We start from the raw sequence: 27983 nt of genomic DNA on the forward strand, positions 1-27983 counted from the left end.
GCCTGAATCAGTTACATTTTCTGATGCTGGAGCTCTCTGAGGCGCTTTCTCATGGCACTCCCAAGTATTGATTCAGATTCCAAGATGGTACCATGGTGACCATCAAGAAGATTCTTATGCCTTGCGTCAGGACTGGAAACGGCTTCCAGGCTGTACCTGAGACAGGTAATTCCTGCCCTCTTCTCACTTGAGATGGTTCATTAATTCTAGCTGCAGGAGCTGACCAGGGGACACCCTTCACTCTCGCACTAGACTACACCCATCCAATGTCATTGCATGCAGTGTCTTCCACCTGGCCCCACATCGTGAAGCAATGTGTGTGGTGATTCCCACTGTCCTGTGCACATTAACTCCTTCCAGATCCTTTGGGAATGGGGCTGGGCACAGGTAGGTTTGTGCATTCCTGGTGAGACTTCTGCATGAAAGATTTAGTTCTATTAAATCCTACTTATAACCACAAATTACCTTTATCATTCTACTCTCTGATGATGTTATTCAGAGTTTACTAAACCAGAGTTCTTCATTCCAGATCATCTCACTTACTGGCTGATAAACTGACCATCCAATCATGTAGCTGAAGTATTATATGCTCCTTTGTTCATTGAATCCATGCTATAGAAGGAATGCAAAGTGCATTTAACACAGCATCTGCCTTCAGGAAATTCCTATCTTAGTGGTGGACAGAGTCACAAAAGCAGATCATTGTAACATTGAATTTGAGAAGTACAATTGTTGCCTCATATGGGGTCGCTGCCTCAGTTTACCCTTCTCACAGAGGCAAAGGAAGGGGCAAAAGAGACTAGGGGAGCAGAGAGTGTGCCAAGGGAGCACCGTGCACAGCAATTTTAGAGTTTCTTCAGAGAGAAGACTTGAGTGCACAGAGCATTGAAATGTAGGCCTCCAGTGGAGACTGAACCTTTCTGTTAGAGATGAGGCTGAGAAGAAAAATCAAGTAGTCAGAAGAGAAGGTAAAAAGTAATGACAGATTTATTAGAAAGTTACATCCCAACGGAAATATGGAGGAAGCTGAGAGACAGTGAGATGAGGTCATATTTATAGCTGCCTCATCTGGGTTGGTCTTGGGGTAGACGTCTGGGCCAAGGAAACTGCCATGGAGAGTTCAAAGTTTAGTGGGCAGTTCTCGTTCTGGTCTGTTCTCTGATGTCATTCATGTGCCCATAGCATCCACTGCTTCTGATAACACTTATGCACCCAAAGCACTGATTCTATCAGTATCTGCTTCCTGGTTCTGATAGCTTGATTTCCCAAGCATAAACTCCTGCCTCTTCTATCTCCTTGGCTCTAATTCTAACACAATGAAAGAACCCACAACATCATGAAAAGACAGGGTTTTGAGATTCCAGGTGAGGGATCAGGCAAGGTACCTTGGACTTGAACTTGAACCATAGGAGATCAGTAAGAGTCAGTGTTCCCCAGGTGGAAGGTTCACCATGCAAAGGCTGCTGGCTGGCAACAGGTAGCTTGACAAGCATGCCAGCATCTCTGGGGCATGGAGGTCCAGACTGGGAAAGACAGGCAAAGGCCAGATCAAGACATACTTTGTGCACCTGAGATCTTGAGTGACACAGTTTGCTCTCCATTAAAGGTTGGTAGTTCAAACTCACCCAGAGGCTCACAGAACAAAGTCCTGGTCATTTTCATCCCTAAAGATTATGGACAATAAAACCCTATGGAGCAGTTCTTCCCTATGACCCAAAAGATTGCCTGAGTTAGAATGGGCTGGCGGGGTGCTGGGGTCTGAAGAGTTTCCTCGTCTGTGAAATGGGAGTGACAATACACACGTCCCAGCTCTGGACAGAGGTACAGATGAGAGAGCACCGCCCGGGGAGAACAGGAAATTTAATGAATCCGCATCTGACTTGTTCTGGTGCCTCAGTCCTGCCTTCTTTCCTTCTCTTTGACCTTTGACAGAGATGCAAAGGTGGGTGATCACTGACCCACGGGTTGAGCCCTTTCCTTCCCGAACTAACTGAAGGGTCAGCTGTTGGAACCCTCCAAACACTCCAGAGGAGACAGAAGTGAAGATCCACTTCCACAAAGATGTGCAGCTCTGGAAACCCTGAGGACAGCTCTCCTCTACCCTACGGGGTCTTTGTGAGCCAAAACCAACTAGATTCTGTTTGGTGTTTTGTTTGTTTTCATTGAGCCTTTTTCAGTGAACTAATTCAGCTCCCCAGGACAAACAACTGAAATCCAGGATGATCTTTGCAGTTGTTAATAAAGATGCCTGGACAAGACATGCTGGTATCCTGGGAGGAGGGAGAGCTAGTGTCCTGGGAGGAGGAAGGGCTGGTGCTCTGGGAGGAGAGTGATGGTATCCTGGGAGGAGGGAAAGCTGGTGTCCTGGAGGAGGGACAGCTGGTATCTGGAGGAGGGACAGCTGGTATCCTGGAGGAGGGACAGCTGGTGTCCTGGAGGAGAGAGTGCTGGTGTCCTGGAGGAGGGAGAGCTGGTGCCCTGGAGGAGAGAGCACTGGTGTCCTGGAGGAGGGAGAGTTGGTGTCCTGAAGGAGAGAGTGCTGGTGTCCTGAGAGAGTGCTGGTGAGAAGGAGGAAGGACTTGTGTAGGAGGAGTCAGATTACTGAAGTACCACAACCAGGAAGTCAGGCCACCTCCCACCCTGCCAGAGAAGGAAGTGAATTCCCAGACCTGGGAAAGAGTGCATTCCCCACGGATCCAAAAGAGCAAATAGATAGAGCTTGGGGAAGGTGCAGCCAGGGTGCTCCTTGGAGACAAGGATGGAGAAGCTTCACTTTTGGACTTTGGACAGGTAGCTAGACAAGGCAATTCCTTGGAAAGATGGAGGGTCAAAGAAAGAAAGAAAGATCCCCCACCCCCTACGAGATGGAGTGACTCGGTGACTTCAGCAGTGGGTTCTAGTGTGTCGGAGACGATGAGGATGAAATAGAATAGTGCAGGGTTCAGGTCGGCTGTTCATGGGGTCGCTGTGAGATGTACTTGACTTGAAGGCACTTAACAACAAAGGGAAACTCATTGAAGACACCAGTATACTCTGTAACTGGTACTGAGGTAGGCAGCAGGCATTCTCAGCCTTCGTGCAGTTAACCAGAGGCCGAGACAATTATGTCAAATGCCTCGTGTGCGGAGCCGTTGGCACGGTGGTCGGAGAAGCCCCCCTCCTGGCATTTGCTGGGCCCTCAGCAGGAGCAACCCCCACCTTGGGAGCCGTTCCCAGGTATGGCAACAGGGAGCTGTGGCCTAGACCCACTCGCTCCTCTCACCTTTAAAACAGAAGGCAGCCCACAGGCTGGCTTTGCTGTGTCTGCCTGGTACTGAATTTTCATTTTGAGCCAAGAGTTTAAAATGGAAAGATCTTTTCAAAAACTCCAATTTGCATCCAATTTTTGACAGATGCGAAGGTGAGACCACAGAGGAACTTCTTGCCCTAGACCTGGGCGGGGCCAGGCCGCCCTCCTCCACCTGTGATGAGCCTCTCTCTGCCTCAGTCTTCACCACACCTGCTGCCTCCTCGCACTGGCTGCTCCTCTCATTGACTTTATCAGCTTGACATTTGCAGTTCTAGGTCCCCATTTCTCCCATCTGGATAAGTGCATTCAGCTTAACTGTTACTGGGCTTTGGGTCAGAGCCCTTCCAAGTCATTCTTCATGGCTTTCTAGAACATATTACGCAAACATTGCCAGATGGTGAGGTTTCAATAAGGACTAGAAAGTCAGACTGTTTTGCAGAAGGATAAACAATATAGATGTGTTAGAAAGTAGGAAAGCCCCGTTAGATGCCCTCGTTGTTAGATGCCCTCAAGTCAACTACAACTCACAGTGACCTTATGAACCACAGACCCTGAACTTGCCCCATCCTGCACGGTCCTCACGATCACTCACATGCCGAGTCCATCATCACAGTCTTCCGAGGGACGGGAGCATCACAGGAGGAGAACATGCAGAGTGTGGAAGGAACACAAGCACGTCTTCCCGAGCAGCACACGCTCAGGGCTCTTCTAGAGCTGTTTCCACGGGGAGGGGTGTTTCTCGGGAGTGCAGGGAGCTGTAATACATGTGCAGCTTCGGTCGGATGGACGGCTGAAACCCTCCTCTCTCCTTCCCCTTCTGCCTGTGTACCATCCTCAAGATGGAATTGGGAGAACGAGCCTGTGGGAGGAAGTGCCAAGCTTCCCCATGGAATGTTGACACGCATAGGAAACTCTGGCTTCTGGTTTGGATCCTGGTTCCTTCTGAATCGCCATCTTGAGCCCTTAGTCAGGTGGCTTTGCTGTGCGTGGTAATGACTCAGTCTTATCCAGGCTTCTCTGTCTTCTGAAAAACACCGCAGTTCTATCTTGACAACACCCTTAAGATTTTAAGACGAAACTCTCTTAATGTCAGGCACTTGTTGTTTTTGACTTTATATGTGGTCAGGTACTTAGCTAGTCTAGAATGTGTGGGTGTGTGTAAGCAGGTCCCTTTGATTTTTCTGTCTTTCTTTGATGTTTCACCTTCCCAGCTCATGAGATCAGCTGTGGTTTCATCGATAGTTGTCACAGTTCTGGGAGCTTCAGTGACAATGAGGTCCCTACCATCAGGGCTTAGCGTCTGATGAAGAGACCACAAGTCAAGGGAACCCCAGCAATCAGTGCACACAGTGTGGGATGGGGTCACCAGTCAGGGCGGCGGCGGGAGTTCTGAGGACAGCCTCCAGAGCTCCCCCGTGTGGATGGGCTGTGGAACAAGGAGGCCTGAGTAATTTCTGTTCGGCGTGCTGTCTAGATGAACACCTTTCCCCTGTGGCTTTCGGAGTAGCAGCCATTCCAAACACCACCCAACGGATCCTTCTCAGGAAAAGCAGCTCTCGTTGATTTACACACCTCTGGACATCTAGACTTCCTGGGTGCTTAATGTGGTTGTTGTTGGTCGATGGTGTGGCCTTGATTGAGCTCAGAGAGACCACAACACGACAGAGTGGCACTGCCCCTTAGTGCTTCCAGGCTGTGGTCTATGTACGCAGACCCCCAGGCCCTTCACCTGTGGAGCCACTGGGTGAGTTTGGATGATCGAGGTTCAGTTAACAGTTGAGCACTGAACTGTTGGCACCACCAGGACTCATTCCATGTTTATTATCACTGGGGAAAAAGTACCTGAGCCTGGCTCAGATCCCTAAGCTCACTCAGCCTCTCAGTGCTGGGTCAAGTTCATGCTCTAGCTATGGGCTGTTTGTTTCGTTGCCTGGGCCACAAGCTCATGTTCCACCATAGCAAAAATGGTGGCGTTATCTGCACACTGTTATAAGCCCCCCACCCCCACATTGGAGACCCCTTTGAGACAAATGGCTGAGAGCGTCCGTCAAAAGGCAAAGATAAGGGAAACAAGACAAAAGCAAACATTGGTTGTGAGCGTTTAATCTGGTGACTGTGTTAAATCTGGTGAACGATGCCCTCGCAAAAAACATTCCTCACAGAGAGATTTTTTTTAGAGATGTCTAACTTAGGGCTCTCCAAGGAACCTGTTACAAATGCAGACAACCTTTCTTCTGACTCTATGGCCAAGTGAAGGGGAAGGCCCTCATGTTATTCCCCTGTGTGTCTCCAGCCTTCTGTTACACATTTGCCAAAAGGCATCTAAGCCTAAAACAGGCCCACAGAAACTCATGTTTTGTAGAGAACCAGCTACCCAAGTAGTTGAAAAAAGTTGGAATCATTGAGTGTGAAACTTATCATGACAGCATAGGTGAACATGGACGTGAGGTGCTTAAAATGCACCTGGGACATGATTAGCAGTGTGTACCAGAGAGGCCGGACGTCTGATGAGTTAGTGATAACAGGTTGTGCTGCCAACTCAAAAGCAGGCAGTTTGAATTCACCAGCTGCTCTGAGGGAGAAAGATGGGCCATCTCCTCCTTACAGCCTTGGAAAACCCACTGAAGGGTCAGCTACGAGTTGGTTGCCACTTCACACCAGTGACCTTTTTGACTGAGAAGTGCTTCGAACAAAGGCCTGATGCCTAGAAGCACCTCAGGACAAAAGCCTGGAGATATACTACTAAAAATGCGAGAGCAAGTGATTCAGACCCGAGTGAGGACACGGGGCTGGGTGTGTGGTGATCCGATCCCGGGGACCCCAGCTGATAGCAGTCTCAGGAACACCACTGTCCTGGTTCCCACCAGTCCCCATCTCAAGAAACTCCAAACAAACATGCAGACAACCTACAGACACACCATCTACTTGAAGTTCACGGATAGCTTCTGGCCAAGCCCCCAGATCCTCCCCCCCCCCCAAAATTGAGATGCCATTCTTTTTTTTTTTGAGATGCCATTCCTGAGGCCCACCCACATGGCACCAGTCACCCTTCACCGGCTGTAAGAGCTACCACATACACACAGTGGCGTCTGGAGAAATGCACATGGATGTGGAATGCATCCCCATTGCCTTCTGGTCTTGCCTAGTGTGTGGGTAGCAATGCCTGTTCTAACCTCACTCCCATCTCTTCCTCACCTGCAGGTGGCCATGCTCTGGACACCCCACACCTGCCCCCGGAGCTGCCTCCAGGACTCCCAGCAAATCTCAGTAAGGATTGTCTGACCCTTTCTTGGCAATCTAGCTGCGTGAAAGGTTTTCTGCTATGATAATGGCGGAGAAAAACAGTCACCTGGGATTAAATCCCAGAGCCATCCACTGCAGTGGCATTTATGAGTAAAGAGATTCGGCTAGGACTCAAAGGTCTCTCCCCTGAGGGACTTCAGGGGCGTGAGATTCCACATTGGTGACCCCTTTGAGACAAATGGCTGAGAGCGCCCATCAAAAGTCAAAGATAAGGAAAGCAAGAGACATAAGCAAACATTGGTTGTGAGCATTGGATCTGGTGACTGTATTTTAGCCTCAACTGGAATGCCAAGTTTCCTAGAAAGCAAGTCAAGGCTGTAGAGATGTGCTGGGATGTTGTTGTCACGAGGAAGAAGAGCCTGCATTTGTTCCTTGGGGAAAGGAAGGGTTTGCAAGTACTGAAGTTTAAAGATGATTTTTTTCTGTTGGGTCATCAAGGAGCGGTGTCTCTCTGGAGCCTAAGGTGCACCTGATACAGGCCATGGTTTTTGCAATCACTTGTTATGCATCAGAGAGTTGGACAATGACTAGGGAGGATAGAAGGAGAATTGATGCCTTTGAGCTGTGGTGCTGGAGAAGAGTATTGAATGTACCATGGACTGCCAAGAAAACAAACAGATTCATCCTAGAGAGGGTTAAACCAGGCTGCTCCTTGGAGGCAAGGATTCTGGGGCTTCGTCTGACATACTTTGGACATGTTGTAAGGAGACACAGGTCTTTAGAGAAGGACATCATGCTGGGTAGAGTAGAGGGACAGCGCAGGAGGGGAAGACCCTCTATGAGGTGGATTGATTCAGTGACTGGGGTAATCGGGATGGGTGTGTCAGAGGCAATGAGGTTGGCACAGGACAGAGCAGGGTTTAGGGCTGTTGTACATAGGGTCGCTATGAGTTGCAAGCGACTCAACGGCACATAACAACAACAACATCAATGAGCATCTTGAGTGGTAAACTCAACTCTGTCAACCTTGAACCAGGCTGACGAGCATCCTTTTAGAGACGAGTCAACCAAATGGACCAAACGGTTTGCTCACGAGTCTGCGCAAGCAAGCGATCCAGTCCCACGCACACCCCACGCACAGGTCGCCTCTCTGCAATGACATAACCTCCACGGCAAGTGCAGGGTCCGACAGGGGTCCTCTTCAACGAGACGTTTAGATTCACAGGCCACACTAGATACTTAGAAGGGCAAAGCCCAGGAAACACTGCCCACAGGACACCATCTGCTGAGAAGCTTCACACTAGAGTCAGTATCTGCAGTAATGACTTCAGAGTAACACCTTTACAGGATGCCCAAGGACACATGTCCAGTTAAAAGGGACAGCACTCGGGGAGGCCCAGAACGATGACTTCCCACCTGAATGTCTATTTACAGTTCATCCATAGTCCCTCTCAATTCAGACACATCTTACCAACCAGGGGTCATTGTTACCGCTGAGCCTTGTTGCCTAGTAACCACTCATATTTCAGCCTCATCGGGTTTCCAGGGTAACACAATTAGAAAGTTAACCCAATAGGTGAAATTTACCCATTGAGAAGGAGAAAAGGTTTTACTTTTACCAAGGGATCAATCAGTAGGGAGAGTAAGTAGAGTTTTCAATTTTGTTTTCTTTTTCTTTTACTTAGATATCACGTTCTTCAATGGGATATTTAAAAATGTGGAAAATATTGCTGAAATTTTTGGTAAGTTAATGTTGAAATGGTTTTAATTCACCAAGTGCTTGACATGTAGTAGAGGCTCAAGTAAGGTAATGTCTATGCCTTTTATCCGTTTACTTGAGCTTATAGTCCACTTGACTACAGATGTGCCAGACTGTATCACTGAAGGTGCAATCAGCCAGTGACTGGCGCCTTAAATAACAAGCATAGTCATTTCACCAACAGTCTAAAGGTACCTGGATGGGGCAGTTGCTCAGAGCTAGTGTCAGAGACCCAGTAAGCTTCTGCTGTCTTTACTTACTGTTTCCTTGAACATATTGGAGTTGGGTTTTTTTGTTGTTGTTTTTTTTCAATTTTATTTTCTTAATTTTAATGAACATTTACAGAGATTTTGTATTTCCATTCATTTATTGTTGCACTATTTTCTCTACCCTCCCCCAGTTTGTTCCTCTCTTTTTTCCCCTTGAGTCTGTTTTAATTGTCCCATTGCCACAGTGCTTGTCCAAACCAGTTCTGATTAATCTCCTTTGTCAGTGTGTGTCCTTTGCCCTTCCCTATCACTCCTCCCTGAGAGAGATTTGACCCTGATTCATAAGGAAAAGGGGACAGTGTATTCTCTTAGTTACTTCCTGCTGAAAAGGGGACGCTGTAGGTTTCAGGGTGAAGATCTCTCTAATCTAAAGGGCCCCTTTGGCAATAGGAAACACGCAGACTATTGTGGAGATTGATTTTGGAATTTAGAACATATTGGAGTTTTGACTTTTGAGTAGAGCCCTCATTGTTACAAAGTGGCTGCTGCAGTTCCAACCAACATATCCTTACTCACATTCAAGGGAGAAGAAAAGTTCAGATGAAAAAGGATCTTCTTCTTATATGCAAGATTTCTGTCTTATGGAAAACATTTCCAGAAGCCTCCAAAATACTTCCCTCAAGTTTTTTAGCCTGGTTGGGTCACATTATCAATCTTCTAGGAGAGATTTCCAGAGCAGGGGCCATGTGTGGATTTAAAAGATTCACTCTACTCCTGACTCTTCTTAGTGATTCTCTTTCTCATCTCTGTTCACTTGTTTAATCCTTTTTATTTCAAAGAGATTGACTCAGGATACAACCTAATCCTGTATAGTGACTCGAGAGAGAGCCTAATCATGTAGACTGCCTCTAGTCCTACCTCTCTACCACCACAGAAGGGAGAGTCAGAAAAACTACATTAATTATATCAGAACACGAAACGTAGAGTAATTACATAACACTTGGAATTATGTCTAACCAGATTAACACATATCTTGCGGATTCAATTCAACCCATGGCAACTGTCAGGTCAGACTTTCTGAGGGAGCCATCAGACTGGGGCTCCCTCTTGGACCCTGGTTCCCAGGCCCCTCAGCCTCTACCCTCTCTGTCCTACAGACTGTCTGGGCCCCCACTTCACCTGGCTGCAGGCTGTCTTCACCAACTTCCCTGCTCTGCTCCAGTTTGTGCGGGGGATGAAATGCGTGGCTGGCCTCTGCCCCCGGGACCTAGAAGACTATGGCTGCGCCTGCAGGTTTGAGATGGAGGGACTGCCCGTGGATGAGACCGACAGGTGAGCAAGATCAACAGGTGAGCAAGACCGACAGGTGAGCAAAGGGGAAGCTCACGAGAGGCCTGGTCGGGGCCCTGGGTGCATACGTGGAAATGCTGGCGTGCGGGGACTCAGGCAACGACTTCAGTCCATGCCTCCCGTTGCGGGGCTGCTTTCCTCATCCTTCAGCCAGGAGTGTGGAGCTATCAAAGATCCAATACCATGTCTGAGAGGCAAAGGTTTACTTCAGTGTTTCCCAAGTTTATATCCACCTGGATCAGGACCACCTGGACTCTTGTTAAAATGAACATTCCTGAGATCCGCCTTCCCTCGGCTCCTTTGGCTCAGAACACCTGGAGGAGAATCTGGAAGAGCTCCAGGTGACTCAGAAACCTAACAAAAATGGAGAATAGTTTTCTATTCAGCACTGTCCTAAATCAAATACCCACTAGGAAAAGAAACAATGATTAATTTTGTTCCGTTTCCAACAAACAGACACGAAGTATCAACAATTTTCCCAAGACAAACAGAATACTGTTATTACTTCAAGGAGGTGAAGGTCTGTTGTTGTTAAGTGCTGTCGAGTCGAAATTGATTCAGAGCTGACCCTGCTGTGGGTGTTCAGCGACTGTAAATCTCATGGAAGGAGATTGGCCATAGAGCAGCTAGTAGATTTGAACTGTAGACATTTGTATTCACAGCACAACTCCTTACCCACTAGAACACCATGGCAGTCTGGTGAGGAAAAGTCTGTCTTTGCTTCCTCTGAACCCACCAGACTGACATGGTCCAAACCCCCAAGGCAAATCTTCCTAAGAGCCTGTGGGACCGAGCAGAGCTGCCCACAGGGTTTCCACAGCTGTGATCTTTATGGTGGGAATAGCAGCAGCTGGTGCAAGGGCGCAGTAGTAGTAGTCAATAGTAGATGGACCAGCAGCAGAAAAATGGAAGCAGAAAGCAGAACCCAGGTCTCTACAGCATGGACGATGTTCACCCGGTGGATGTTCTGTCGTCAGCTGCTGGTGGTCAGCTGACTCGTGATGACCTCCTATCCAGGGGCAGATCTTCAACTGTCTGAAAGCACATCTTCCAGCCCTCAGTCAGGCAGATGGGATCTCTGGTAAACCACAGAATTTTCTTTATTTCTTTTCTTAAAATTGAGGTGAAAAGTTACAGAGCATGGAAGTTTGCTGTCAACAATGTACACGTTTGTTTTCCAGCATTGGTTGCAATTCCCTCGGTGTCACACCTTTCTTCCTCCTTCCTCCCTTTCTGTAGGAAATAAGGGTTTCCTGTTTGCATCCATCCTTCTTTCCCATCCTTTCCTGCCTCTGAGCTTTGATTCAGGCGAGTACTTTTGGTCTCCGGTGGTTGACTGCAGAGTACAGTCCTTCCACCCACATTTCCATGGAAGGATACTTCCATCCCTCCTTCTTTCCCTGACATCTGAGCTTTGATTTTGGGCAAATGCTGCCCTTTGTTCTCCATTGGTTGACTGTTTGAAAAGTCCATTTCTTCTTGGTATTACTGTTCATTTTACGTTGTTGTTGTGTATCAGTGGGTAGGAACCAACTCATAGCTGACCCTCCACTACTGTGAAATCAATTCTGACTCACAACAACGATAAGGGACAGAGGAGACCTGTCCTGGGGAGTGTCCATGGCTGTGACCTTTATGAAAGCTGGCTGCCATCTTTTTTCTCCCAAAAAGTGACTAGTGGGTTTGAACTTCTGACCTTTCAGTTAGCAATAGAGTGCTCTAACTACTGCAGCAGGTGCTCAGTAAATCAGCTGATTTAGAAATACATGTGCTCAATAAATGGTTGTCAAGAATAGATGTTTTGGGAATGAAAACATGAATCTTCTCATCTCAGGGGCCATGAGCAAATGGATTCATTGAGTGAATTTGCTGGCATTCAGACAGAGGCTACAGGGCACGGTGCCAGAACATTTCTGGGAACCCACTTCCCTGTTAAGTCCTCCCTCATCACCTCTTCAATTGTAAAACACCTTGTAAACCCAGAAGTTAAAAAAAGTAAAAAAAAAAAAATGAAGCTGTAATCCATCACTCTCTCCAACCGTCAAGGGACGATTAAAGCAGGAATGTGAATAAAAGGTCAGGGTGCTGTGCCACCTCAGACTTCGACTTCGGTGACGACACGGTTCTGTTGTTGGCATGGGCTTTCCAACCTCCTGGAGGACAGATCATCTCTGACTTGAATTAATTAGCCCTCAAGATTTCAAACAATAGTTTTCATTTCTTCAGTATCTCCAAGCAGCAGGCTCTTCTCTTAAACCCAAACAATCCTTTGTAAATTGACACTGTTAACTGTCGTTATCACCCTGATTCATGGAGAGCCCCGTCCACTGCAGTCCTTTGCATTCGCATGACGATCTGTAGACTGGACTGCTGCCGTCCATGAGGTTTTGTGTTGCAGACCGAGAGTCCCAAAGAATGGAATAATTTTATAATTATTAATAAAGAGACAAACAGCCAGGAATGTGATAGAGCAGAGAGCATAAAACAGGGGGCCAGCAGTTCTCGACTGAAGACCCCAAGCCAAGCTTCTCTGTATCTTTATTGAAAATTATCAGAAAGCAAATCACAAAGAGAATTCAATGCAAATGAAGCCAAGCTCTTTCTATTGAAAACCTTCTGCTGGACTCAGGAAGGAGGGGTTCACAAATTCAAGAATTTGGTTTACCCTTAACTGTTAACCTTGATGCCTCAGGGTGAACTCCAGCTCAGGAAGTAACACTCCCTCTGTAGGGGGCCCCTTGCTGTCTCCTGTCTTGCAGGGATCTGCCACAAGAGAAATCCTAACTTACATATCTGTAATTCCTTCAATTCCTGAACAAGGGTTTTCATATAATATTTGGTATAAAGTTTGGCTTCCCATAGTTTTGACTGGCTGGTCTTTCTCTGGAAGAGGTGACCAGGGCTCCCTCCATGGTGCAGTCAGTGTAGTCTGGAAACACTCCTGAAATCTGCTTGGCATTGCCTTAGTTATCGCTGACAGAAATACCACGAGGGAGTGGCATTAACAAACAGAAGTGAACCTCACAGATCTGGCATCTGTAAATCGAAATTCGGAGCGCAGGTTTGGGGAAAGCTTTTTCTCAGTGTTGGCTCTGGAGGAAAATCCTTGTCTCTTCAGAGTCTGCTTCCTGATTCCTTGAAGATGCACATGCCTTACCTTCTATTTTAGGCCATCTTTTTCATTCAACTGCTTATTCAATCTCCTTTCTGTCTAAAAAGAGATAAGTTCAAGATACACCATACACTATTTTTTTCCCCTCAATAACCTAACGAAGACAATTCAATCCCAGATGGGATTCTAAGTACAAGCATTTTTGTTTGTGGTTGTCATGTGCCATCAAGTTGCTTGTGACTCTTAGTGACCCCTGTGTACAACAGGTCTGAGCTCTGCCCTGTCCTAAGCCACTCTCACTGACTCTGACACACCTAATCCCATCATCTCAGTTATTGTGTCAATCCATCCCATCCTGACCCTTCCTCTCCTCTACTGTCCCTTTATCCTCCTAAGCATGATGCCCTTCTCCAAGGACTGGTCCCTACTGGCCACATACCCAAAGTATGTGAGACAGAGCTTCAAAATCCTTGCCTCCTCCCCCAGTGCCAGTCAGATCCAATTTGACGGTACACAACAAGAAAAAGAAAAAAACAACAAAAAACAAAGAAACCAAAATCCTTGCCTCCAAGCAGAAACTTGGTTTCACCCTCTCTAAAACTGATCTATTTGTTTTCTTGGCAGTTCATGGTATGTTCAAGACTCTTCTTCAGCACCACAACTTGAAGGCATTGATTCTTCCTCTGTCATCCGGGGTCAGGGTCCAGCTCTCTGATGCAGAACATGTAATTGCAAAGGTCATGGCCAGGCATTGTGTTGTTAGGTGCCATTGAGTTGAGTATGACTCATAGCAACCCCATGAACGAAAGATCCAAACCCCGTTCCGTCCTGTGCCGTCCTCATACTTCCTGACACACATTGCTGCAGTCACTGTGTCAATCCACCTCGTTGAGCATAGAGGGTAATATTTGTGCCATAATTGGGGAGAACACAGTTCAAACCATTAACAAATATTGCAGCTCTCCAGGCTGAAGTGGTAGGTGGGTAGTGGCTGACCACTGGGCACACTGGCTAAGGTTCAAACCAAGCTCTCCCTCGTGGAAGATGATAATTGTACCACTGAATTATCACTGCCCCAAATCCCTTGTGAATTGTTGCCTCCTGGGTGCTGTGGAGATGACTCGCAATCCTGTGCACAGCAGAACAAACTCTGCCCAGTCGTTAGCCACCCTCACAGGTCTGCTGGGCTTGGACCCACTGCTCAGCCGCTGGGTCAGTCCATCCTACTGGAAGACCAAAGTGGGCCTGACCTAAGTTTTGATATTTCAGTAGCTCCCTATGCATACGAAAGCTCGACAATTAATAAGGAAGACAGAGGGAGAATTGATACCTTTTAATTCAATGCGTATGAATATCCAAAGTAATACGTAAAAACAATAATGACTATTCAAAAGAACAAACAAATCTGTATTGAAGGCAGAGCAATCAGAGTGCTCCTTGGAAGCAAGGAGGGTGAAACTTTTTCTCACTTCGGCCATATTTTAAGGAGGAATCAGTCTTTGTTGGTTTTTTCTTTTTTTGTCATATTTTTTAATTTATTTTAATGAACATTTACAGAGACTAAAGATTTGCATTCATTCATTGCACTTTTCTCCCTGCCCACCTCTCCCCACACAGTACACTCCTCTCTTTGAAAATTAAAAGAAAAATTCTTTCACTGTTTTACAATCCCTCCCCCCAGGTCCACTCCACTATGCAGCCTTTGTTCTGGACTCCTGTCATGACAATAATACCCAAACACATATCCCCTTTAAACAGTTCTCTCCCTCATCTGTTTCAATGCAGTATACATCATTTATCCCATCTTTCTCAGTCTCCCCCCCCCCAACTCTGATATCAATCCCATGCATGCAGCATGCATGCAGTATTTGTCCTTTTGTGACTGAGATATTTCACTCAGCATCATGTCCTTCAGGGTCACCCATTTTGAATACTATTTCATGAGTTCCTTGTTTTTCAATGCAGTGTAGTATTCCATTGTGTGAATATACCACAGCTTCTCTATCCATTCGTTTGTTGATGGGCACTTAGGTTGTTAAGCTGTGATAAACATGGGTGTGAAGAACAAGTCTATGAAGAGAGACAGCATTCTGGGAAAGGTGGAAGGTCAGCAAAAGAAAGGAAAATCCTCAGCAAGGGGGACCGATGTGGTGAGATTACCACAACGGGCTCAAGCTTGAGGCTCCATCAAGAGGACAGAGCAGGACAAGGTTCAGATTTGTTTACAGGGTCGCCCTGAGTTAGAGTCATCTTGACGGCACCTAACAACAACTACTACGTGATCAGCGTGAAGGTCTGAGCCTCCTAATAACATACCCCAAGTGTGTTCGACAAAGTCAAATCATTCTTACTTCTAATGAGTATTTTGGCTGCATTTCTTTCAAGATCAATTTATATGTTCAGCCAATGATGTATTCAGTATTCTTTACCAAAAAAATTAAAACATCAAAGAAATTATTCTTTAATTTTTATTGTCTCCACCCCCCTTTGTTTCTTTTCTCTGAGTTCAGACATATATGAGATGACTGAAAATACTATGGCTTGGTTCAGGCACACCCTAGTCTTCAAAGTGACATTTTTGCTCTTTAATACTTTAAAGAGATTCTTTGCAACAGACTTGTTCAGTGTAGTACATTGACCGATTTCTTGATTTCTGCCTCCATGGGTATTGATTACAAATCCAAGTAAATAAAATCTTTGCAAATGTCAATCTCTTCTCCATTTTTTTGCCATGCTGTTACTGACCGGTCCAGTTGTGAGGACTTTGGTTCTGTTGATGTTGAACTGTGTTCCATGCTGCTGGGCAGTCCATGATCTTCAGCAGGCAAAGTTGTACCATCTGTGCACTGCACGTTGTTAATGAGCCTTCCTCCAGTCCTGATACCAAGTTCTTCAGATCCTCCAGCTTCACGGGTTATTTGCTCACTTGTTGAGTTGATTCTAACTGATAGCGGCCCTCCACCATGTTTCCACGGCTGCAAATCTTTACGGAAGGAGACTGCCTGCCCGTCTCCCAGTGAACCGCAGTGGATTGAACTAGCCACACTTTCGGCTAGCAGCTTAAAATGCAACAACACACTGTGACACCAGAGCTCCTTATACAGATTGCCTAAGTGGCACAGAAGGACTTAGCCCTGGTGCACACAGCTCCTGATTCGAAGTCCTGCCCTGTCCCTTTGTCCAGTGTCTGCCTCTTGCCGCGTGTACAGGTTCCACGTGACCACAAAGACGTGTTCTGGGATCGCCCTTCTTAACGTCGTCACCTTCATTTGTCAGGACCACACAGGTGAACACCTTTGCAGAGTTAATAAAACACAAGGAACTATCTTTCCAGTATTCTCTGCTTTCAGCCAACAGTCATCTGACATCAGCCATGATATTCCTTACTCCACGTTCTATCCTGAATCCAGTTGGTGTTTCTAGCAGTTTCCTGGTGATAAACTGTTGCAGGCATGCAAGCCACGTATGACAGCAGACGACTCTGTGTGTGTATGTGTGTGTGTGCATGCACGCGTGTCCATGTGTGATGTCAGGAAGCGATGACGATGGCATGCAATGCCACTTATGACAGCAGACCACTGTGTGTGTCTGTGTGTGTGTGTGTGCACACATGCTCGAGTGCAATGGCAGGAACTGACGATGGCCAGGACCCACCGAGCTGCCTTCCTGACCCCTCCCCTCACGCCAGCCTGTCCTTGCTGCCGCAGCTGCTGCTTCCAGCACCGCAGGTGCTACGAGGAGGCAGCTGACGTGGACTGTCTGCAGGATGCCGCCTCGCTTCCCACCGACGTGGACTGTGCCAGCGGGAGCGTCACCTGTGGTAATCGTCTGCAGGCGGCCCGACTGGCTGGGGGACCCTGGGAAATTGACCTCCCACCTCTGGGCATGGCTGAGTGAAGAGGAGCCATAGGGGAAGGGGGACACGCGTGGTGGGGTGAATGTGATTCCCTGGGGCCTAAGGCACCGGTGGGATTGGCCTTGGGAGGAAGAGACCAGGGCGAGTTTGCAGTGGGCCAGTGAGGAGCCCAGCTTGGGTTTGCCATCTAGACACCGTCCTCCTCCCTGCAGAGTCCCAGCACGCGTGTGAGCGCCGCCTGTGTGCCTGTGACAAGGCCGCCATCGAGTGCTTGGCTGCCGCCAGCATCAATGCCTCCCTCAACCGCCTGGACGCCTCTCTCTGTCTGGCTCAGACTCCAGGTGGGAACTGGTCCTGCCTCCGCTGTGGGGTTGACAGCAGGGGCTGGGCAGGTAGGTGGGCCTGCAGTTTCTAGGTAACTTCAGATGCAAATCCAGAACGTTCTCACGTGCCCTCAGACCTGCTCTAACACACTCTCCCAATGGGTTTGTTTTCCAGAGCCGACCAGCAAGAAAGAGCTGACCACACTTCCACCCAGAGGTAAGGCCTCAGGAGTGAGCGGGCTCTTAGTTGGCCTTTGGTGAAGGGGCAGTGGGTCTTCCTCCATCCAGTCAGCCCCACTGGGTATAAAAATAAGCAGAGATACCCCTTTATCCCTTGCCAGTAGAAAAAATTCTAACAAACCCAACTCAAACATCCACACTCACATGGTCCCAGCACAGGGCTGGCCCTTGCCCATGGGCCGGCTTGATCTGCGTTACTTGGGACATAATCTCAAACTCTCGCACTCCCAGCCTCCTATCACAGTGTAATCTGGACAGGGCTGTGTCACAGGGAGCCCTGCCCCTCCCAACCAGGGCTTGATAGCTCCCTCCCCACTTCCCCACACGCACCCAGAGCCAGCAGAGAAGGGGCAGCCTGGGTCCTTCCAATGGCGGGACGAAAGCTCTGAGGAGACTGTGCCCACCTGGGACAGGGTTGGGCCTTCATAACCTCACTGAGCTGAAAGGTGATGAGTCTGGCGCCTGACCAGGCATCAAAGAAGAACAACAAATCCATGAATATTCAGTACTCGTGACCAACATGACAATTCAAGGGCATCGATTCTCCTATTAGTCTTCCTTATTCACGATCAACTTTCACACGCATGTGAAGCATTGAAAAATATGGCTTGAGTCAGGCGCACCTTTGTCTTTGAACTTGAGTGGAAGTATGTTTTCACGGGTGTCTGTGTGTACATAGTGAGTCAGTACACGTGGGCACACAGAGTGTTCAGTGTACATATGCACATGTATGTACATATAGATACATGTGTGCATGTGTATTGTGGGGTGTTCTGGGTCTATGAATGTTTGCGTATATGTGGGGTAGATGCATGCATGTACAAGAGTGTAAGTGCACATGTATATGAGTGTGTGTGCGTGTGTGTACATGTGGGTGTGTGCACCCGTGCATCTAGATGGCTTGGCTGCGGGCAGTGCTCTTCTCCCGGCTCTCCTGCGCCTTTGGAGTAGAGGACTTCTCACTGAGGCCCTCATACTCCATGGACACAGACCTTGGGGGTTCGCAGCCCTTCCAGGACCTTCAGTTTTGCTCTTTGGTGTCCACCATCTCCATGAGCACCAGGCCTGGCTGTGGGTCCTACCCAAGTGGGGATCTGGCTGAGGGGACACGTGGGAGAGGGAAGGGCATCCTCTTCCTGGCCACGCTTCATGCGCCCCACCCCCACCCCACTGACCATCACCCAGTCCGCTCTCTCCGGGCCGTCCTCTGCATCGCTCACTGCTGGTGGGGGCTCTCTTTCCCAGGGGTCCCTGAGGAACCCGCGGACCCCAGCCTGATGGCCCTCTCAGGAGAAGGTGAGTGTGTGGGGCTGCTGTGTAACCCAGGTTCCCTCCCCCTGATCGTGCCACCCACTCTCTGGACTCGTGGGCAGGCCCTGACTCCCGGTGGCCCCCTGTGACGGTAGAGCTTTCCCATGGGCTTCCACAGCTAGGTATCTGGTGGGTTCGAACCCTGGCCTTTGGGTTAGCAGTCAAGCACGTAACCACTGCACGACCAGGGTCTCTTTCTTTTCTGACAAGCAGGACCTCAGCGAGGTTCAATGTGCCCGTGTGGTCATGGCTTCTTCACTCGAGTCTGGAGGTCCCCAGCCCCGCTCATTGTATGTGTAATGGCCCCTGTGTGGCCGAGGAACCACAATGGGCTGGGGTGGGGGGGGGCGGGGTGTCACTGAAGCTGGCTGCTTCTTCCCACAGTGGCTGCGGAGACCAGGCCTGACAGACCCACCTGGAGGACAAGTAAGCAAAGGGGACCGTGGAAAGGACAGCGTGGACTCCGGCAGACAAACGCCATCTAGCTCCTTGTGTCTGCTTCTGCTGACCACTTTTTGGCAGAGGCCAGGCTAAATACACTTACATCCATTTTAGAGAAGGTGTAGGGAAGTGAGGTCCAGGCTGAAGACCAGTTCGAAGCCAGACCACAACCCACACCTGTGGCTGTGGTCTTGCTTCCTTCCCGTTACATGTTCAGGAGAAGGATCTCACCCCCGACATCACCTAGGTCAGGACTCCGTCAGCAGGACGAACCCGACCACTTACTGCGCCTTGGCGACTGAGAGCCAGGCATCCCTTGTTAATAAGCACAGTTTCAAAGCAACCAGCTGCAGTTGAAGGACTCCAGCTCACATGACTGCAAGCTTATCAGAGCAGAACTGGACCCCAGAGGGTTTGCAATGGCTGATTCACCAGAAGCAGGTCACCAGGCCCTTCTTCCGAGTGTGTCAGGGTGGACGCAAGCCCCCAGTCGTGTGACAAGCTGTAGAATGTGCTAATATGCACCACCTAGCGACGCCATATCTGGCTCCGGGCTGTTGTTGTTGTTAAGGGTCATTGAGCTGAGAACGGGGTCATAGTGACCCCGTGAACAGTGGCTCTGAACCCTGCCCTGTGTCCTCATCATCCCTGATCCACTCAGACTCCTGACGGGGACAGTCGCTGTGTCAGTCGTCTTGTTGAGGGTTTGCTCTCTTTATCTGACTCTCCACGTTTCCCAGCATGCCATCCCCTTCCAAGTACCAGCCCCTCCTGACAACATACCCAAAGTATATGAGACAATGCTTCTTACCTTGAAAGAGCAAACACTTAGTAACCGAGCAACACAACAGCAACCCCACCACTCTCACCATCCAGGCAGAGAAATGGGCCCGACAGTGCTCAGACGGCCGCAGGGCCAGCGACTTGTACCACACTGCCCACTGCCTCACACTACATTCTCCTCCACTTCTAAACTGTGATTTTCAGAAATGTGCTTGTGGTTTAATCCAACACCCCCGATGGGGGATTGACCCAGTGATTGCCACAAATGGCCCGAAGGTATCAGGAAGTGTGACTGGGCACAGGATGGGACAGGGTCCAGATCTGTTGTTCTTAGGGTCACTGTGGGTCGTACTCCACTCAATGGCACCTAAGGACGACGACGACAACAACAACAACAACACACCCCAGATTCCCAAGAAGTGAATTTCCTAATGCATTTCTGTGAACGCCCTGGTTCGAACTGTGGTGTGGGCTCTTCTGGGCAAGCTGGGCCTGGGCTTCCTCAGCTCAGCTGTCACTGCTCCCTGGGAGAGGTGGGACAACCCCCTCAGCAATGGGGGGCTGCCTCAGGAAACACTGGGGGAGACCGGGTGCCTCAGGAACTGCTGGGGGAAGCCTGGGGTTGGCACCCACTGCTCAGCCTGCTTGCTTTCTTTCAGGAGCAGAGCCAGGCCGAGGTCCAGAAGTCACGGAAGCTGCTGGAGCCACCTCCCCTCCGGGTAAGTGCACGGGCGGTTTCCCCTGTCCTTCTGCATGTTGTCACCATTGCCCTTTACGGAGTTTGGCCTTGCGGAGATGGTCAGTGCTCTTGGGGGCTAATGCTTGGGATGGAGGTTCAAGACCACCCAGAAGCACCTCAGAAAGCCTGGCCAACAATCCACTTCTGAAAAAGCAACTCTTAGAATCCCTGTGGGGGGGGCGGTTCTACTGGGGCACACATGCAGTCGTGTGGGTCCAATTCAGATCAACTGACCTGAACCAGTAACTGATCAAAAAACAAATGAGTGGTGGGGAAAATGCTAAGTTCAAAATGGGACCAAAGCTTTCCACTGAAGCCAGTTATTTACTTTTTTCCAAAATAAATAAGTGGAATGGAAAGAGAACCCTAAGATCATGGTGCAATGGAGGCCTATTCCAGTAAACAGACGCATTGGGAAAACCCAGAAACCTACAGTGAGTTTTCCATTTAAATCATCTGTAATTCCACAACTTAAACACAGACACTGTTAATATTTAAAGGCGCCTTTCTTCCTATATCCCCTCCCCCGCAAGCATCTCTGTGGACATAAATGGAGGCCAGTGAGACCACCTTGGTGACGGGGTGTTTGCCGTGTGCAGGGAACTGGAGGACTCTTCTGTTACACTTGCAGGACTTAGTGACTGTGTGATCATTCCTCATGTGCAACCACATAATTTATCGAACCAATTATTGCTCACATTTTGTTGTTATAAATAATAGATAGGAACTCTATGCCCATCTTCTCCTGATGAATATTTTAAGGATAAATGCCTACACGCTGAATTACTGAGTAAAGGATCCAGCTCTTGATATGTTGCCAAACTGCCCGGGGAAGAATTGGGCCAGCTGGCTCTCCTGTGCATGTTCTGTTAGATTCGGTGTTGGTGTCATTGCATGGTAGTGACCCCTGTGACAGCGATTCCTCGTCTGTACTCTTCACAGGAGCAGATAGCCAGGTTTCCCGGGGAGCCACCAGTGGGCTCCCATGGTTCATCTGAAGGTTAGCACCGAGTGCTTCTCCACTGCACCACCAGAGATCCTTCTAATACTGAGTTCTCCACGGCTAGGTGCCAGCAAGTTGCCCAAGACTCAAAGTCACCCTAGGGACAAGCAGATCTGAACCCGCCCTATCCTGTGCCATCCTTAACTTAGAGACACTGGAGCCCACTGATACCGTCACTGTGTCTGTCCGTCTTGCTTGGGGTCTCTCTCTTTGATCCTCCACTGTTCCCAGCATGACATCACTTTCAAAGGACTATCCTCTTCTGACGACATGCGCAAAGTCTGTGAGACCAAATTTCACCATCCTTGCCACGAAGAAGCACGCTGTTTACACGTCTTGCAAGATAGACTTGTTCTCTTGGGCGTCCATGGGATGTTCGGTGCTGTTCTCCAACACCACAGCCCAAAGGCATCAGTGTTCCTTCTGTCATCCTTACTAACTGCCCGGCTTTAACACACACAGGAAGTAATTGACAAGACCATGGCTTGGGCCAGGCTTACATCCCTTTTACATCCTGGTCTTTAAACTGGCAGCCTTGCTCTTTGGTACTTTGGAGAGGTCCTTGGCAGCACATTTTTCCGATGCAACTCATCTCTTGGTTTCTTGACTGTGGTTAATCCTGGATGTTGATGGTGGATCCAACTAAAATGAAACCATTGGCAATTTCCATTTTTTTTCCCTTCAGTCTATTATGATGTTGCCTATTGATCCAATGGTGAGGAGTTTTGGGTGTTTTTTTTTATGTTTAGCTGTAGTCCATATTGAAAGCTATAGTCCTGGGTCATTTGTTAGCAAACACTTCAAGTCCTCTTCATACTCAGTTCTACTATTTAAAATCAAGCAAACAAAAGCTTGTTTTAATGAGTGAAAAAACAAAAACCTGTTTTAATGAGCAAAAAGTGATAGCTTGTTTTTCTTTTCTCTGCTGAAAATTCAAGTGATGCTTTGTGCCTAGCCTGGGCTAGCTGGCCCCTCACTTTGAGACTCTGTAGCCAGGACTCTGTGGCCAGGACTCTGTGGCCAGGACTCTGGGACCAGGATTCTGGGACCAGGATTCTGAGACCAGGATTCTGAGACCAGGACTCTCTGTGGCCAGGACTCTCTGTGGCCAGGACTGCACAGAGTTCCCAGCTTAAAGGAATGAGGTGGAGACTCGGCCTGACCACGGGCTTCTGAGACATGAGAAGCTTCTGTGCTGTGATGCACTGTGTCCTTATGCTTAATGTTCTGAGTGGTCCTGTTGGTCTGACTCTTTGCTAGGCATTTTGCAAGCAAGACTTTTCCCACCCACAAAAAAGGTGTACTTGTTATCGTTTTACAAATGGAAAAAGAGTGTGACCTGTCCAAGGCAAGAGGCTCTGTAGCATTGAGTGTACGTCTGAGCTAAACTGAGACTCAGCTTCCTTTCGCCCTGACTGTGCTCCTTCTCCCCCCGCCTCACTTGCTGGGCCTCTGGCAGTCGGCAGTTGGGAGCCCAACAGGAAGAATCTGATTCTCTGGGAGATGGAGAGCTCCGTGGGTGGTTACACCAGGAAACCGAAGTTACAGCAGGGCTTTGGTCTCACAGAAATAGGACATGAAACAAGGGGAAGCAGAAGGCCAGCTGGACGAAGCAGGACAATAAGGTGGAGCTGGAGAAAGACTGCCTTTCAGAGCAGATGACCAGGCTTCAGCCAGCAGGGGCTGGGCCAGCAGGCCGCTGGGGCTGAACCTGCAGATGATGTCTCTGCCGGGGTCAGCCGGGCTGGATGTTTCACTGCCTCCCTCCAGATAGGAGGGGATGTGGGAGACGTGAGGAGGGAATGCTGGGAGAGGGCAGGAGATGAGGTTGGTATGGGAGGCAGGCCAGGCTGCATGCAGCCTGGCAACTGTGCGAAGGACCTCACAATTAATCCGGAGTCTGAGGACAGAAATTTGGCAGTTTTTGAGTGATGAAGGAGGGGGCTTGAGTCAGCTCTTGCCTCCCTTCGTTATCGGCCGCGTGGTTTGACCTCCTTTCTTCGTACGTCTCCTTGATGCCCTGGCCCTTCCCTTGGCGGGGATGTGGTACCAGTGGGGACTTGAGAGGCCTGTGTCTGCGATGGTTCTCAGCTGTGCGCTTTCCTCAGCTGGTCCAGAGCAGGCTCCTTGCTCCAGACAATCACAGACAGTGCTTGTGCCGAGCGCAGCTTGGGAACCTGTCTCAATGCTGCGCAGAGAGTTTGGGAAAACTCTCAAAGTCCATCTTTTTCCATCTGTCATCGACCGTATCCGTCAACGAGCCTCCATTGAGCCAGTTTCTGAATATGGACCATAATTGTGCATCTTCAGGGTCTGCCGAGATTGCTGTCACACCTAAGGATGTCACCATGGTCCCTGCTGGTGTTAAAGCTTTGGGGTTGGATGTGCCATCCCTCAAAAGTGGGCCTGAGGAGACAAAGGGACAAGGTGAGTGGGGGACTTCTGGGGGGGGCTGCCCTCCCCCGGTCGTGGCACCTTGGTTACTGGATTCCATGCCCTTTGGCCACGCATCGCGACCTCCTCTTCCTGGCGTGAACTCGCTGTCACCACCTTCTGTGTGAGCACGTGGAGGCTCTTGGGGAGTCATGTACCTGTAGCCAGTGAGCTTGGGAAGAATGAGTCTTCTAACCACATACTCTCTAGAGTAATCTCAGCATAAGACACACCATTCACTTGGGGAGTGACGGGGCATTAGAGCTTTAAGAACCCTCCTATTGTCCCCCTTCCTGCTGACCCTGCACCGACAGGAAGCACGGCCAGCAGGGGAACAGACAGGGAATTTGCTGATTTGTGGTTAAGCCCTCCACATGCCCAGAGCCATGCTACTGGGGAAAGAGGATTTGAGATAAAAAGACAGGAGCACTTGCTTCTCAGCCCTTTCTTACCAGCTCTGAAATGAGGTACATGCTCTGCAGGCTCAATCTGAAGTCCTTCAGGTGAAAGCCTCTCAGGTGTAGGCCCCTCAGGTGCAGGCCCCTCAGGTGCAGGCCCTCAGGTGCGGGCTGAGAGCAGAGGCAGTGCTGAGGGAATAAAATAACTGACGCGCTCTGCCATCAGGGCTGCCGTCCCCGGGTCCTGAGCTGGTGGGGGCAGGTGTGACACATCGTGCAGGGCCTGGGGCATGAAGACACTTCATGTGCTCATAAGGTGTAGTCCAGAGGCCATGACTAGGTTTCGGGCCAACAAAAGCCTGGCACTAAGGCCCTGGCACATGTCCATGCATGCCTGTCCCCTTGCTGTGATGCCATCTGGAGGGCCACCCCCTCCTGGAGAGGCTGTCAGTGCTCCTTGCTCTCCTGAGAGCGGCTGTTTGTCCTCAGCCTGTGACAGACTTACCTTCCTGCACCTGGGAAGTGGGGCGCACACACAGGGGATGCTACAGCTTGGAGAGATGCTCTTCTGCCTGACGTCCCGTTGCCCGGAGGAGTTTGAATCGCATGGCTGCTACTGTGGACGAGAGGGACGAGGCGACCCCAGGGATGACCTGGACAGGTGGGTGAGGGGATGGGGATGCTACTGCTGCTTCCAGACAACCTGCCCTCCGCCTTCCACAGGGCTTCTTGGGGAGCTTGTTGGGTGCATTGTCACGCTGGGGGCTCTTTGGTCTTACTGTGCCCACTTTCCTGATGAGCAGTTTGAGGCTCAGGGGTGAGGGGAGTGGGAACATTCAGCAAGGAAGGGGCGGGGTAGGGGGTGGTCTCTTCCAACCTCACATGTGCCTTCAGACACTTAGGAAGACAGCATCTGTCCCTTTAGCAACAGACAACACTTGGAACTGAGGCATCTGCGTGTCCTGCCTGCAGGGAGCCACACGAAGGAACTTAGCAACTAAGAGAGACTGCCCAGTGTTGCATCCTCCACCTTGACATAGCTTTCACTGGTCTCACAGATGTTTTCATTCATTCATTCTGTCCTATGTTCATTCAATTTGCATTTCTTGCCAAGTGTTGTGAATACAAAGTGATGAGGCTAAATGAACAGGACAGACACACTTGACAGGGCCTTAGTGATAGTGCATCCCTCACAGAAAACCACCACCTAGTGCAGTGTGATCTGTGGGGCCACCGAGGAGGGCACGGAGGGCCCCACCTTGAGCTGGATTTGAGGAACATCCTGGTGGGAAGTTGTTGAAACAAGTCTGCCGACCTCCTAGTCTGCAAGTCCACAGTGATGTGATTGATGGCAGGCTGGACACACCTGGACAATCCACACAGTGGCTGTTAACGTGTCTGTCAGCTGGCACTACATGCGTGGCAGGGAGAGTGTGGGAGAATGCAGCATGGAGGGGCTCCCGTGGATGGGGTTCCATGGCTGGGGCTCCCATGGAGGGGCTTTCGTGGATGGGGCTCCTGTGGACAGGGTTCCGTGGAGGGGGTCTGTGAGCTCTGGGTGGTAAAGGGGCTCCCGTGGTCTTAGGTGCTGTCTGTCCCATCACTGCTGTCTGGAGCAACTGAAGAGGCTGGGCTGTCTGCTGGAGGGGCCTCCTCGGTCACGGGCGGCGTGTGTGGACCATGTGCCCAAGTGTAAGTGCCACGAGTTCGGACAGTGTACGCCCGCCTTCCGCCCAGTCCGCACTGAGAGGAGCTCCTTAGCTGACACCCTCCCGAGCATCCTAGTTTCTAATATGACCTCAGCTTCTTCTTAACCTTAAAGACACGTATCAAGACCTTACCACACCCAAGAGGTGTCCCTGGTAGAATCTAACTACTTACTCGAAGGTTGGTGGTTCAAACCCACCTAGAGATCCTCCTGAAGAAAGGCCGGCTGACCTGCTTCCCAAAGCGCCCGTGCCCAGCCTTGTGTGGAGTTCCACTCAGCACACAGAGAGTCACCCCAGGTCACACCTGGTGGGTGACAAATGACCACGCCCCCCACAAGCCCCCTGTGCGGGAAAGCGGTAGTCGGTCGGCATTTGGAGGAAAAAGATCCTCGTTCACACTAACACCGTGTGTGACCTCCTAATGTGACCCCTTGTCCACACTTACACTACCATCCCTCCCCCCACAGCGGGAACGTTAGAGACACTGTTGCCAGATTCAGTAAGTAAAAATATAACCCCCAGTTAAATTAGAAATTTAATTTCAGAAAGAGAGCCAACAGAATTGCAACATCAGCACATCCTACCCAACATTTGGAACATCTTTAACTCATTATTTATCTGAAATTCAAATGTAAACAGGCATCCTATGTTTTATCTGGTAAGCTCAAAATCAAGCAGTCAAGTCACCATTAGCGGAATGGGAACCTCTGGCCCAGAGCAAGGGAGCAGGCGATCCCCAGATCTGGGCGCAGCATGAACTGCAGGGACATCTGTTTGAGATGGAGTGGTCAGGATATGTGGGCACCACCGTCATGGTTCTGCCTCCAGAGTAAGGGGAAGGTGGAAACTGAGGCAGGTGCTTCCATGGTGGAAAGAATTAGAAAGGATGTTCTATGGGACCCTCTGGGAAGGGCGATTAGCCCAGGAGCCCAGGGAAGACTCTATGCGAATCCTGACAGACAAGGATGGGTTAAGTGTTGTTGTGTACCACTGAGTCAGAACAGACCCATAGCTCACCCTCCAGTGGGTTCTGAGATGCAGTTAATCACACAGGAGATTACCCATCCTTCTCCCACGGAGAAGCTGGTGGATTCAAACCACATGTCTTTGGTATTGCAGTACAACTTCGTACCACTAGGCCAAAAGAGCTTCCTAAGCAGGGAGAGAAACAGTAAGCATATGGCAGCTGCAAGATCAGTGCCTGTGGGATGCCAGGAGAGCCCACCCGGGGGTGGAGAGACGAAGGACGAGCTGTCAGGAGAGCCCACCTGGGGGTGGAGAGACGGAGGACGAGCTGTCAGGAGAGCCCACCCGGGGGTGGAGGACAGAGGACAAGTCCTGGGGCCTCACCGCCAGCCGACCACCTCACTTCTGCCCTGTGCTCTTGCCCTCAGGTGTGGGGCAGAGCCTCTGCGAGAAGCTGCTGTGTGGCTGTGACCAGACGGCAGCCGAGTGCATGGCCGTGGCCTCCTTTAACCAAAGCCTCAAGTCCCCAGGTCACCAGGAGTGCCAGGGCCACCATGTCCCCTGTGAGAACACCACGCCTGCAGGACCTCCAGCCTCTTCCCTGGGCTCCAGCTCCGAGGAGAACAGCGAGGAGGCCATGCCCCCTGAGGAGGGCCTGAGAAGAACCAGGAGATCTGTGAGGAGGTCACTTGGCCCCGTGGGTACCAGGCCACTCCATGGTAGACAGCTTCCTGTCGGCAAGCGGGCACCCACACAGCCCTGCACCGTTTCCTTCACCTCGGGGGGACTCGGTCTCAGGTGTCCAGTGGGACAATAGCC

The 27983-nt window shown here is 49.8% G+C and overlaps 1 protein-coding gene across 1 annotated transcript; it reads left to right on the forward strand.

The window, feature by feature from the left end:
* Positions 1-92: 92 nt before the first annotated feature.
* On the forward strand, positions 93-27981 carry OC90 (otoconin 90). Its single transcript, XM_006879457.1, has 14 exons — positions 93-165; positions 6491-6556; positions 8218-8274; positions 9658-9832; positions 16670-16782; positions 17031-17159; positions 17317-17358; positions 18627-18677; positions 19077-19118; positions 20576-20635; positions 23969-24085; positions 24979-25150; positions 26075-26181; positions 27593-27981. The coding sequence occupies exons 1-14, from the start codon at positions 93-95 to the stop codon at positions 27979-27981; spliced, it is 1593 nt and encodes a 530-aa protein (XP_006879519.1).
* The last annotated feature ends 2 nt before the right edge of the window (positions 27982-27983 follow it).

Source organism: Elephantulus edwardii, unplaced genomic scaffold (genome assembly GCF_000299155.1).
Source record: "Elephantulus edwardii isolate Elephantulus edwardi_28Jun2011 unplaced genomic scaffold, EleEdw1.0 scaffold00003, whole genome shotgun sequence".
NCBI lineage: Eukaryota > Metazoa > Chordata > Mammalia > Macroscelidea > Macroscelididae > Elephantulus > Elephantulus edwardii.